This window comes from Gadus macrocephalus, chromosome 11 (assembly GCF_031168955.1).
Source record: "Gadus macrocephalus chromosome 11, ASM3116895v1".
Taxonomy (NCBI): domain Eukaryota; kingdom Metazoa; phylum Chordata; class Actinopteri; order Gadiformes; family Gadidae; genus Gadus; species Gadus macrocephalus.
In genome coordinates, this window is record NC_082392.1 from 12,427,732 (window position 1) to 12,441,111 (window position 13,380).

The following is a 13,380-nucleotide window of genomic DNA, read 5'->3' on the forward strand; positions in this document are numbered from 1 at the left end:
TTGAATTCTGAAGCCTTTTATTATAAACAAATGAACAACTGAATGTTATTTAATTCTACTTACAAATGTGTATAAACACCTAGACCTCAGTAAGCAAGTTTTCCAAGTGTAAACAATTTTACAAATAAACATTAAATAGTTGTAGACAGAAAATGTGTCATATAACAAACGTTTAAATTTTTTTTGAACAATTGAACCAAATGATAAACAGGTCAAATGATTCTAAGACACATTGCATTGGAATGGTCAGAACCTGTGAACAACACGTTCTTCAGTAACAAAGTGAAAGTGAAAACTGCTGAACTGGTGGTTAATAAACGAGGGGCTCAGTAGCGCTCTTTGGGCTCGCTGAACTTGCGCTTTTTGGGTGCAGACGGGACTTCCTGGCTGCTCGGGAACTCAAACTGAGTCACCTGCAAAACAGGCAGGACAGTAGGCTTAGCTAAATCCATCTTCCAAAAAGACAACATACTGCACTTCTATTTCGCATCAGCTGAACTGATCATGAAACAGATTAAATGTGGTATAAATCCCTTCATTAATAGTCGTACTTGGTAGCACGGCAAACAACTTTCTCATGCAATCTTTATGTCATGCAGTATATTTGTAATATTACAATGTAAAGGATGTACAAAGTAAAAGCTAAACCTGAATAATAATTGAGAAATTACTTTATTATGTTTGCTATCTTGGTTAATAATATGAATAATGTTAACATGAATAAATATAAAGTAGATGACAGTATTTATAAGCAGACATCACAGGGCATATGGAGGGTGGAGGGTGTTCACCGCTTTGTCCTGAACGGGAGAAGGTCTCTTGGTCGTCTTTGTTCTTGATATTGTCTTCTGCACACACACACACAAGATTAAATTAAAACATTTACCGGTAAAAACATTTCAAACATGAAATACAATTTTAAGCGTAATATCCATCTTAGTACCGAAAGAATGTATGAATATATTTGAATCCATGTACAAATATAAACATATTTGTACATTTGGCTGATTTATGCCACATCAACGTTACTGAACACAGTCAACGTTTCTACTCACATTATCCTGGTAATGATGTGAGCCGTTTATTTACGATCATTCTCAATCACTTCAAGTTGGCCATGCAATTCTGGTGGCGATCAGAGTGGGCCTTAGCCCCTTGAAGGTTGTGAGCCGCTGGTCTAGTAGCCCTCATGTGACCTTGCGTGTGAAGAGAACCACTAGAGCTACGGGAGCTACTAGACAGTCTTCAAGAGAAGCTTGGGTCTAAAGGGCCCGGCTTGTTAGTCATCTCTCCTGAGAGCTGAGGGGGGAGGTCTGAGGGGGGCCAGGGGGAGACTCACCGTGGAGGAGCTCACGACTCGACCACTCCTGGTCTTCATGAGGGCCACCTCCTCCGTTGGACTGGTGCTCTCCAACTCCACCACAAGAGTGTCCATCTGACAGAGGACAGATGGCTCACTGCTACCCCCTACCAGACACTACAAGGGGCTACTTATAGGAAGGCCGCCCCTTATATACCCATGTTGACAGAGCCCTCTACTGATCACTGTAGCTTCTTCTGCGTCTGAGTAAACGGTGCACTGTGGTGGAATGGGTGGATCACAGGTGTTTCTTAGTGTGAGATGAAGAAGCCCTGTGGACCTTTACCTGTAGATAGCTCTGTATATAATGCCAAAGAAGTGTTGCGCTCTGCATATACTGCAAGATGTTTTGTGCTGTGTTTCTGTGTTAAGCTGATGAGCTGCAGACTGTCAGCCGGCATTTGGGTGTACTTTTCTTCAACGGTTTATTTTCACACAATACTGTCAGCAGATGGCACCAGTTTCATGTTAAACCCAGCCAGCTGTTTGTTAGCCTGTGTTGCAGATTTTATATTAGAGTGCAGAAAGTTTTTAAGGTTTAGTTTCCCTTGATTTCTAATAGTGCATGATTCTGAAAGGTAGACAATGACATTTTTTATAAAATAATAAATCTCTTTTAACGCACCAAAGTTCACAAAAATATATGAAATAAAATATCCAACAAATCATTTCCTAAAGATATTCTAATTATCCAGCAGCAAAAAAACTTTTGTGTGGGAAATAACTCACTATCTTAACACACTCTTCGGCAGGCTTCTCCAGATTGTCTATCATGTGAGTCTGGAGATAAGAGAAATACATATTATCTATCTATCTATCTATCTATCTATCTATCTATCTATCTATCTATCTATCTATCTATCTATCTATCTATCTATCTATCTATCTATCTATCTATCTATCTATCTATCTATCTGTCTTCCTCTCAACCACATATAACCACAAAACACAGAACGTTTTTCATTGGTTTAAGTTAAATTAGCCAAATTATGGGAAAACAATTATTTCCTGATCTCTGAATCGTGAAACTAATTTACTAAATATTCGTACCTGTTATTTATCAAATATTTCATCTTATATGATTAGAGCAGAAAACTATCTCCAAATGAATCAACCCATTCCAAACATAGCATGGTTAATGCCTTGGTTAAAATGAGCATTCCTTTGTTCATATAAATGTCCATATCCTTTTTATCATATAGTGAAAGCTGAAACTCAAACAACCACTACCATTTACCCATGGAAGGCAGCGCTGAGTAAACATTGTGTATGCATTGTGTTGTGAGAGCAATGGAGTGATGCTCCAGGCATATAGCTCTCTGACCTGCTCTACAACAGACCCCTGCTCGTCCATCTGCAGCATCCATTTGTCCCTCACACGCACAGGCTCCTCCTCCACCTGTAGCCATTGGACAGCGCAGGTGTCAATTCAAACCTTTCCTCTGCAATGTCAGTAGTGTTTTCGTGTAGTCATATAAACTTTGTCGAATAACTTGAACGGTAAAACTAGGCCAATGTATGTTTATTGATTTCTGTAGAGGAAGTCAACCATTTCATACGCCAACAAAGGGCGCCAGAGGTCAATAGGCAACGTGGCGGGTTTTGTTTGCCGCAGGGAATTACAGATTTGTCGTAAATGACCCTTGGAAATTACTTGAAGTGGCACTCTGTATTCCACGCAATTTGGGTAAATTATACCAGAATCATCAGAGCCTAAGCTCAGCGTCATCTTCAAGACAAGATTAGGCATTACCCTGACATAAAAACCATATGAGGATGATTGGTTGCCAGCATCACAACCATGCTTTCTGTAACAAGTCCAAATCACAGAAGTACTCGGCGTGATCGGCCCTGGGGTGCATCTCCTCTCTACCTTCTCCAGCCTGTCTCTCTCGGTGGTGACGTCCACGAGCAGCGTGTGGAAGGGGGTGACCACCTCGCCCATGCACAGCTTCACCGGCTCCTTGGAAAACTCAATCACGTTACCGTCGCCCTCCTTGAACCCTGGTGGCTGGTAGTCCTTAGGAGTGACTGGGGACACCCATCAAGCAGACGCAACCCCACACACACACACACACACACACACACACACACACACACACACACACACACACACACACACACACACACACACACAATCTCCTACTTTTAGTACTATGTAAAGGCCAACATGTGACCAACATGTGTGGAACATGGACAGATTTTGTGTTTTCAAACACGACGAAACAACTCAGAAAATGCAAAGAATTATAAGCAAGCTGTGCATATTTGGAGCGACCTTTCATTTCCACAATATTCATTCTCATATAATTTATTTTGCAATGAAAGTCCCTCAGAGATATTGTGCTAACAAGCATACTTCATGATGAGACCACCATGGAGGGGACTAAAAGACTAACGCCTCAACACCACAGGCAGCAAGACTCAAGGTGGCCCTCTTCTGGCTGCTCGTGGAATCACCTTGCCCTGTGCAAGTGAATCAGGATGGATCGGAGACAATGTGAGTTTAAATACAGGGAATACTACATTGATCAATAATTTTTGCCCGAATTCTGGACTGGAAACATCTGCCTTCTGTTTTCTTTCTGCTTGATGGAAAATTGCAATGTACAAATATTTCAAGATTCTAGTATGACGCTTATGATGTGTTCACATGCGTGTCTCAGCGTGTCCTTGTGTGTGCATTATATGTGTCTGTGTGCATAGGCGCATTTCCATTGTATGTGTGTGTGTGTATTATTATTGCATATGCAAAATATTATCTACATATGTGCAATATTGCCCGTGCGTGTGTTTGTGTGTGTTTATGTCAAGCAAAACATTGCTTGATAATTTCATTGAGGCTGAATAGATCAGGGTCCGGTCTATACGTCTACTGGCGGTTGTGCTTTGTGGGTTACCTTCGTCGTAGTATCCCAGCTTCATGTTGAGGCAGACGTTGTCAGGGAGAGGACCCAGGATCTGCATCAGTGTGTACAGCTTCCTCACCAGCAGGATGCTGGCCTTCTTGGTGTTGCCGCACACCATCGCCGCCCCCTTGCAGTTGTTGTTGCTAGGACACGCAAAGGATTGTGGGAAATCATCCTGACACTCATGGTCGTTTTTACTCCTAACACTCTGACTCGCCTATTTTTTCCCTGAAAGAACTTAAAGGTCCCATGGCATGAAAAAATCACTTGGAGGTTTTCTAACATTAATATGAGTTCCCCTAGCCTGCCTATAGTCCCCCAGTAGCTAGAAATGGCGCTAGGGGTAAAACGAGCACTAGCTATCCTGCTCTGCCTATGAAAAAACAAAGCTCAGACGCGCCGATTTGGAATTTTTCCCCATATGTCCCCGTACGACTTACGGAGACATGTTACCTCCCCTTTCTCGGCTTTGCACAATGAGCTACGACCGTGCGAGTGCCCCATGTGTGTGTCTGTAGCGCAAGTGTTACACACTGTTGGTGTTATGGCACATAATGGTACGAACACACCAAACGCGTAACCCGCGTAAGATTTACGCGCGTAACGCAGCTAAAATGTTGCTTGACCATTTTGTGTCAAAAATGGTCCTACGTACGCAGCTACGCGCCTGTGGCTGCGCTGGATTTAGGAGTCCGAGGAAGGAAACCCAAACGCCGCCGTGTTTGGGTGCATGATAGAGCTTGGATCGGGTTAGATTAAATAATCTCAGATATAAATAACAATAATCGGGTTAAATAACTTCACATGGTGTGTCTGGTGTGTTTCCAGCATTCGTAGTGTTGATCAGCAGAGATATAGTCCGCCAAAAAGTTGAGGTTGCTTAGCAACCAGAGACTCTGTCCATGCAAGTGAACGGAGCGTTCCCTCTTCGTCATAACTATCAAACCAAACATCCTTCACATTCACCGAGCGAACATTATGAAAGTAAAATGCATATTTCTCGCTAAAAATGTTTACATAAACGCATTTAATGGCGCAACTATGTTACTATTTCCACCCAGAATAAAGAAAGATGTCGGCCGTATGCTTCTGTGCAAGCGTCACTACTCTCTGCCAGTGACGTCGGGTCAAGCTCAACGCTGATTGGGCAACGCGGCTAATCGTCATGCGTATGAGCGTAAAAAGTTAAATTTTTTGAACTCCTCGCGTACGCGCGTATATATACGCAGCTCATACGCCGCTAACGCGGGTAAAATGTTGCTTTAGCGCATGTAACGCATCTACGCAGCTCATACGCGCGTAAACCAATGGTTCCCTATGGAAAAATTGCAGATTTTATACGCGTCTATACGCGGGGTACGCGTTTGGTGTGTTCGTACCTTAACACGTCGGGTTCTCTGACGTTTCTTGTATTTCCACAACGAGACTCGTAGTCGGGGTTAGCTCAGCCATGGTTGAGAAGGAATTGGGGGGAAAGGAACTTTGGCTTTTGACATGGAGGAGAAAGGGATTGACCGCGATTGTCTCCCGCCGGAACCCCGCTGCCCAATCGCGGGCAACATTCACGGTGTGGAAGTGGAAGAACCGGAGAGGTCTGAGAACACGACGCAGTCGTTTGAGATTCATAATATCGTCTGGGCATCACCGCCGCGGGGCACCACCTCCGTGGGTCAGTGCTGCCTTGGTGCTGCCAGCTGCCCGCTGCCGAGGCACCACCACAGTGGGCGGTGGTTCCTCGGCAGCAGGCAGCAGGGCTCCGGCGGGAGACAATCCCTTTCTACGCCATCCCGCGGTTCAGTCTACTTCAGATTGATGTGGAAGGGGAAGAAGCAGAGACGTCAGAGAACCTGACACAGCCGTTTGAGATATCGTGAGATATCGTCAGGAGGCGCACACAGCTTTGGGCCGTGATAATATATATTATATGACATATATATCTATTTATAATATGATATTATTGATATATAGAGCTCCAGGCATGGTATCTACACATTTTTTAAACACAAATTGAATGACTTTTAAGACCTTTTTAAGACCTCTAAAAGGAAAATTTAATACCAATACCGTTGCAAAAAAATCGAGACAATACGCTATATACTCTGTTCATTATGAGTTTTTTTCAGTTTGAATAATGAATAGTAACGTTCTTAACAACTGCCATCTTACCAATAACAAAACTTATGGTATAACAATTATGACAGAAAACAACAAAATAACTTAAATATAGTGCAAAATATAGTGCAAACACTATGCATATGGATTGAATGTTGTCTATATAATAGACGTCTATACCTTTAACTTCTATATAACCTAGACGTCTATACCTTTAAAGGAGCATTTCACCGTTGGAGGCATGAATATGCATTGAAATTGGGTCCTATATGTAGTTGAATAATAAAATAAAATTCTAATTTGGGGCCGTCTTGACCGAGAAAAGGCAGAAAGTGACTTTTTGGCGGTTGTGGATTGAAGACAACAACTCCCACCAAGCACCACGATGCACAGCTTCGCTGGCCACTCCCGCTGATCTAGAGCTCCGCCTATTGGACACCTCGCTGTTCCATCTACCAAGCTGATACCGCAAGACTGCTTGAAAATCATTTCACACAACATTTCTAGTGAAGAGTATTAGTTGGTGAACTCAGTGAATTACCGTATTTTCCGCACTATAAGGCGCACTTCGTAAAGACTATAAGGCGCACTTCATAAAGACTATAAGGCGCACTCCGTAAAGACGGAGTCATTTCGAAACCGCATCGAGCTGTAGAAACGCTGTATTCAAGGCGCTGGTTCTCCACAGAGTCACGAGGAGATTCAACCTTTTAAATTGAACAGAAATACTTTTTAATGTACAGTTACTAATTACATTTATTAAGGGGCTTTATTTAAAGCTACAAAAAGAATACAAATAAAATAATAAACAAAAAATTCAACGCAACTCTGACGTCCCCCAGCTGGTGGGGGGCTAATGCCATCAAGCGTTTCAGACGTCCACACGAATCCTAACACGAAACCGCATAGGTCCAGATAGATTTGAAACCACCTCCGAGGGTGGTTTCAGAGATATGCGGTTTCGGGCAACGGATTCGCCGGCTCCGCCTGGACGGTCGGCCGAACGGACAAGATTAAGGCCCATTCACACCCTACGGTAAATACGGATACGGACCGCTTCGTCCGGTCCCGGAGGTGTTTCGTCCGTAAATGGGTCCGTCGCCTCTGAGCTTACGAATCCGGAGTGCTCCGGGAGAACCGGAGCAATACTAGGGCCCTATGAAATCCGCGATAACGAAAACGCGGACGGAATCAAGGAATTGGACAATAAAAACGGAATTAACTGATAATTATTTATTATTATTATTTTATTTTTTATTATTTTATTAAGCAGGAAAGTATTAAAAGTAACAAAGTTACAATTTAAAACGGGCCTGTCTTAGTAAAATAACTGATTTCCAGCAGGTTCCTGTTCTTCAGCACATATAACATGCAACAGGGACAAGGCACATCAGACGTCACATTCACAATATGCAGCGGAATGCAGCAGAATTCGCCATTATTTTGGTGAAATTCAGTTTCGAGGGAAAAGGGAAACAACACAGGTGACATTAACGTCACTGAATGTTTAGCAGTCACTCGCACAACAATGTTAAAAAAAAATCCTCGGCCCACCACGCAAACAATAGGTCCCGCTCCTAACAAGAAGCCGAAGAAGAAGTTGAAGCGCCCGTAATTCGGTTCTAACCCCAAATTCAGAGCCGAACAATATCCAAAACACTTCTATCACTCAGGTGTTTTGTAGAATATGTCAACATACTATCGATTGGAAACGCAAAGATACGTGCGATGACCACTTGAAGTCCAAAATCCATATGAAAAACAATGAACGCCGTAGCCAGGGCACGCCCCTTCAAACAACAATTTGAGTTTATAAAAAGAGTTTATAAGCACTTTATTTATGTCATGTTTTTATTTGAAGCACTAAAAACAGTGCAATGTTGTGATGTTTTAATAAATGTAGTCTTCTATCTGATTCAATTGTATTCGTTCGCACTTATTTGACACTCGTTCTGATGATTTTAAGTGTAAAAACGGAATTAATGAAAATTAAAACGGAAAAAAAAAATTTAAAATTTGGAAAAAAATAAAACAGAATTTGGAAAAAAATAAAACAGATTTCATATGGCCCTACAATACCACCGGAAATCGAGGCGGCAGTATAGAGTCAAAAGTCAGACCATTCGCGAAAATAGATAGATTAGTATAATATCTGATATATATATATATATAGATACTAGGGCTGTAACGATACACAAATTCACGATTCGGTTTGTATCACGATTTTTGACCCACGGTTCGATACATCCCACGATTCTTTTAAATTTAAAAAGCATTTTATTTAAACAACACTTAAATACCAATTATCTTAATGTAACATTTAATAACAAATAATTTGGAACACTGAACAGATTTGAACCGAAAGAATACTATTAAAGTATAGCTCAATTAATAAAGAAATAACCAAAGATTGCAGTTGGAGGATGCTTTTTGCTGGGAGGCATAATAGGGCCCCTTTAACTGTTTGGTTGGTTTATTCAAATATCCTTATTAGCGCTTCTTATTAGGCTATGTAGCTTAAATAATGACATAATCAGGCCGTATAGAATGCAACATGTTTAATAGCCTAACTTTCAATAGATGAGGAAAAACATGAACGTCGCAATAACGAGGCATAGTGTTACGAATATGTGTGTGCGGGAGAATGGCAGTGTGCGTATGCGTGTGTGAGTGACGTCAGCGAGTGAGTGGACGAGCGAGGAGAGCGAGCGGTAGCGTGTGTGTCTAGTGAAGAAGCGAACGAGTCCGGTAGAATAAAGTACCCATCCTGTCAATAATCGGTGGCCGCTTCATTCCGACCTATAAGCAGACAAACTGCCAGTCAAATCACACAAAACAATAGAGACAGGATCACACAGGCAACTTTTTTCGCGCTTGGCCCACTCTGGATAAATGTCGTTCATATCGCATATGAGGACTTCGACGGCTGTGGAGAAATGCAATCCTCCGTAGCCACGGAGAGCTGTGATCACAGAGAGGGCATCTCGTCACATATTTACGGCATCGATAGGAGGGGGCGCTGTCAGCAGACTATTATTTAGACAAATTATTAGCAAATTTCAATCGGACAATTTGACCGAAGAGTTAGAAAGGGCATATCGGCGCTTCTGCCTTCTCACACCGCGAGACAGGTTCGTGGCTTTGAGTATCGCGATTTTCGGTTTGATACGCGTATCGTTACAGCCCTAATAGATACAGATATATATATATAGATATATATACATATTGTATTTGACGTTTTGTACTTATATTATACCATATACCTGACATTTTTATTTTATTGTTTATTGTTATTGTTCCCCTGCTTTGGCAATGAGTTGTAACTGGTCATTTAACAACAATTTGAGGAGATAATCTGCGGGTTGGGGAGGGGTGTCACGTGCCACCGCACACTTTTTGCACTTTTTATCGCCGATTTCGGATGACACAAAGCAAAATCATCTCTACAGTTTTATTGCCAGATGTTGTCGCTACAGAGAAGCAATCCCTGGTTGTTGATTTATTGCGTAACATCCATAACAACGCTGAAACCAGACGGAGGTATGAAGGGTAGTTCCGGGGGCAACGTGTGGGGCGACGGACGATTTTCGTCCGGATCCGGAGGTATGGATCGGCCTTTACGCGGTTTCACCAAAAAATTTGCTTCGTGTGGACGGGGCCTCAGAAGGCGAACACACGTTCACCAAGACGGGGAGACAGCGCCGGGCTACTTACGCCACTATCTGCCCATGGATCGTGGATGCCTGGGCTGATATATCAGTATCAACTGTGGTCCAAGCTTTCACGAAGGCAGGAATAATCACTGAACTGCCAGGCAACAGCAGCGACACTGACTCGGATAATGACGAGAGGGAGCCGGGCATGTTGGATGCCGTACTCGCCCAACTGTTCAATTCGGACACTGAAGAAGAATGCTATCGATGTGACCAATCGGAAATTGTAGTTTGTAAAATAGAATATAAAACTGAACAAATATACACCCGCTCATTAATTCTGCCCCCAATTAAATTTAATGCCGCCCACCCAATAATTCCAGACTTTCTAAGACATTTAAGACCTTGATTATCGAAAATTAAATTTAATGACTTTTAAGACTTTTCAAGATCCGCGGCAACCCTGGCTCCAGGACTCCCGCCGGAGCACCAGGAGTGTTCTTGAATATTTACAGAACACGGCCAAAAGCTGTGTGCGCCTCACCATTGCAATAAATCCACTGTAAACACGAGTGCATAGTACCGTGGGCGCAAGCTGCTCAGGGTCACACCCCCACCCTCCACCTTGAACACCTCTAAAAAGCGGCACGTTTGTGGAAAGCTCATTGTGGGACTGGGTCGTAGTGGCTGTAATTCTGCACCAAGGCTGAATTTCGTTTATTTTTTTCTTTTATAAATATTGTATTAAAGGCCCACTAACACCTATATATAAGCATCCAAAAAGTAGCATACCATGGGACCTTTAATTAACTATTTACTGCAGATCTGCTAAATGCTTAACTCACATGGTGGATATATACAGAAAAACACTAAGCCTCAGTGCACTCTAATGTCAGAAGTTGGATGATTTAGAAAAGTGTACCTCATTGTAAATACATGATATGTTTATTCCTTTTGTATAGTTTTCTGTTATTCTGGATGAGTGATCCAGAAATCAAACATATTGTACCTTTCAAATTCCATTTGTGGTCCCTCTGCGGAGTAGATTATCTTAAATTGGTAGAATTCTGTCACGAGCTGAAAAAAAAGAAGGAAAGACGGCTATTTGAGGTGAATGAACAACTTGGTACCTACGATTTACTTTATCAATGCACATGTGGGAATTTCCCGTGACTCAACTGCCACAACGGCACAGCAATCTCTGTCTCCTGAAACATTACCTTAGGATTGTCTGGATCAGTGTATATCTAAAACAAACAGCAACAGTACATTAGGAGTGCATTAAGATAAAGGCTTTCAGGATTCAATATTACATTTATCCTTAAATTGAATCAGACATGTACACATGAAAGACAAGCCACTCACCGACAAAACTACCTTTCTCAGCTGGAGGGACACAGGGTGTAACGAATGTGAATAAAGCTAATTATATTTGCTGACTTACCTTTGGCTTTAAGGTCTTTAATGTTCATCCAAAGCAAATATTTGTGGAGGACTTACATATTTCTTCTGGATGGCATCAAAGCATCCCTGCATCCTTAAGAGGGTTATTAAAACAAGTGAAATGAATACACACATATAAACACACACACAGTCTATCTCGAGAAGGACCAGGGAAAACCCTGAGTCATCCTGATAGAACCAAATGTCGCTGGCATTGTTTCCAACCGTTACCATCATGTTTGTGTGTGTGTGTGTGTGTGTGTGTGTGTGTGTGTGTGTGTGTGTGTGTGTGTGTGTGTGTGTGTGTGTGTGTGTGTGTGTGTGTGTGTGTGTGTGTGTGTGTGTGTATGTGTGTGTGTGTGTGTGCTTGTGTGTGTCTGTGTGTGTATCCATGCATCCATACCAGTGTTAATTTTGTCAGCTATTTTAGATTTAGTCTTAGTCTTAGTCTTTTGACGAAAATGCTTAGTATATTTAGTCACATTTTAGTCATTGTTTTCCTTTGTAGTTTTAGTCTAGTTTTAGTCGACGAAAAGTCCTTACATTTTAGTCAACTTTTAGTCATTACTTTTAGTCAAAATGTTTTCTCTTTTTAAACTAGTTCAATTAGGCTAACCCTATATAGGCTATATGGCTATATGCTAAGTTGTTCCACTCAAATAGAGTACTAAAGTGAAAACGTTACGTTGTCCTGGCAACCGGATTTTCAGTTCTAAACAACCGAACGAGAGATGGCGTTCTCCATTGCTTCCATGTGTTGTTTCTTTCAAAATTAAAATAAATCAATTTCAAGAGGTGAAAATCACTACCAATCGAAAAATGTCGAGGCGTTGACATGTATTCCCCTGGGGTATTAAAAGGAAAAGTTTGCAAACGTTAGTTTAGTTTAGTTTTTTTTTTAATATGAAGACAATCTATTCTCAATATTACTTACATCATTGGTAAAGCAAACTCACAAATCAATTCGCAAAAAGATTGTTCCTTTTCTATAAAAGGTTTGTGTGGCATAGGATTTCCCCTTTTTAATTTGGTTTGTGTAGAACCGAAAATCTGTTGCTCTCGAAACGTGACGTCACACTTTAGTACTCTTGTCTGTTCAGCCTTCAAAACGATAGCTGGTAAATTGTGAAAAATGCATTAAACTGTAATCAGAAAACGCGGTTATATGCTATAAACCCTATAGTATCTTGGGTATAAAGGCTGGGACGAATGTCAAAGTCCACCTTATGTTGAAGTATAGACCGTGGCGATTCCCATTGAAACGAATGGCGCGGTGATTTTCTTCAAAACGAGAGCCAGTAAATTGTGAAAAATGAATTAAACTGTAATCAGACAACGGTTATATGCTATAGACCCTAGTATCTGTGGAATAAAAGCTGGGAAGAATTTCGAATCATGTACAATGCATAACGTTAGCTCATAGCTGAGTGGACCATACCTCCCGTTGCCAAGTCGTAGCTAAGGTCCGTCCTATTTACTGGAGGAGTGAACAGTTGCATAAGAACCTTACGGGAGTGTACTGATTGGAAAATATCATGCATTTTGAATGTCCAAATAGCACACCAATAACGTTTTCGTCCTGTCTCGTCTCGTCAACGAAAACAAAATGACATTTCGTCATCGTTTTTATTATCACAGATCTATTTTTAGCTCGTCAACGTCTCGTCTTAGTCACGGAAAAAAGGTCGTTGACGAACATTTTTCGTCATATTTTTCGTTAACGAAATTAACACTGATCCATACATCGACACCAATAACCCAATTTCAAGGTATAATTGCTTAATGGCATTGAATCGATTGATAGCCTAGGTCCACTCACTCCAGCACTGCAGTAACAGAAAGCCCTATAACACCATTACAACCTTCAAGTCACAACTCAAAACTCACCTGTTCAAACTCGCAC

The 13,380-nt window shown here is 41.6% G+C and overlaps 1 protein-coding gene across 3 annotated transcripts in view; it reads right to left on the minus strand.

Annotated features, from left to right (window-relative positions):
* hormad1 (HORMA domain containing 1) overlaps nucleotides 1-13,380 on the minus strand; it is a 15,379-nt gene continuing 1,999 nt past the window's right edge. The window contains exons 5-15 of one of the 3 annotated variants that reach the window (XM_060064632.1): nucleotides 11,535-11,571; nucleotides 11,400-11,420; nucleotides 11,255-11,281; nucleotides 11,044-11,111; nucleotides 4,261-4,412; nucleotides 3,234-3,391; nucleotides 2,685-2,759; nucleotides 2,090-2,140; nucleotides 1,340-1,435; nucleotides 792-848; nucleotides 1-413 (exon numbers count right to left, since the gene is read on the minus strand). In XM_060064632.1, the coding sequence (XP_059920615.1) occupies nucleotides 327-413; nucleotides 792-848; nucleotides 1,340-1,435; nucleotides 2,090-2,140; nucleotides 2,685-2,759; nucleotides 3,234-3,391; nucleotides 4,261-4,412; nucleotides 11,044-11,111; nucleotides 11,255-11,281; nucleotides 11,400-11,420; nucleotides 11,535-11,571 (829 nt within the window). In that variant the 3' untranslated portion in view covers nucleotides 1-326. The remainder of the gene's footprint in view (nucleotides 414-791; nucleotides 849-1,339; nucleotides 1,436-2,089; nucleotides 2,141-2,684; nucleotides 2,760-3,233; nucleotides 3,392-4,260; nucleotides 4,413-11,043; nucleotides 11,112-11,254; nucleotides 11,282-11,399; nucleotides 11,421-11,534; nucleotides 11,572-13,380) is intronic. The other 2 variants (XM_060064634.1, XM_060064635.1) reach the window with 2 other exon arrangements.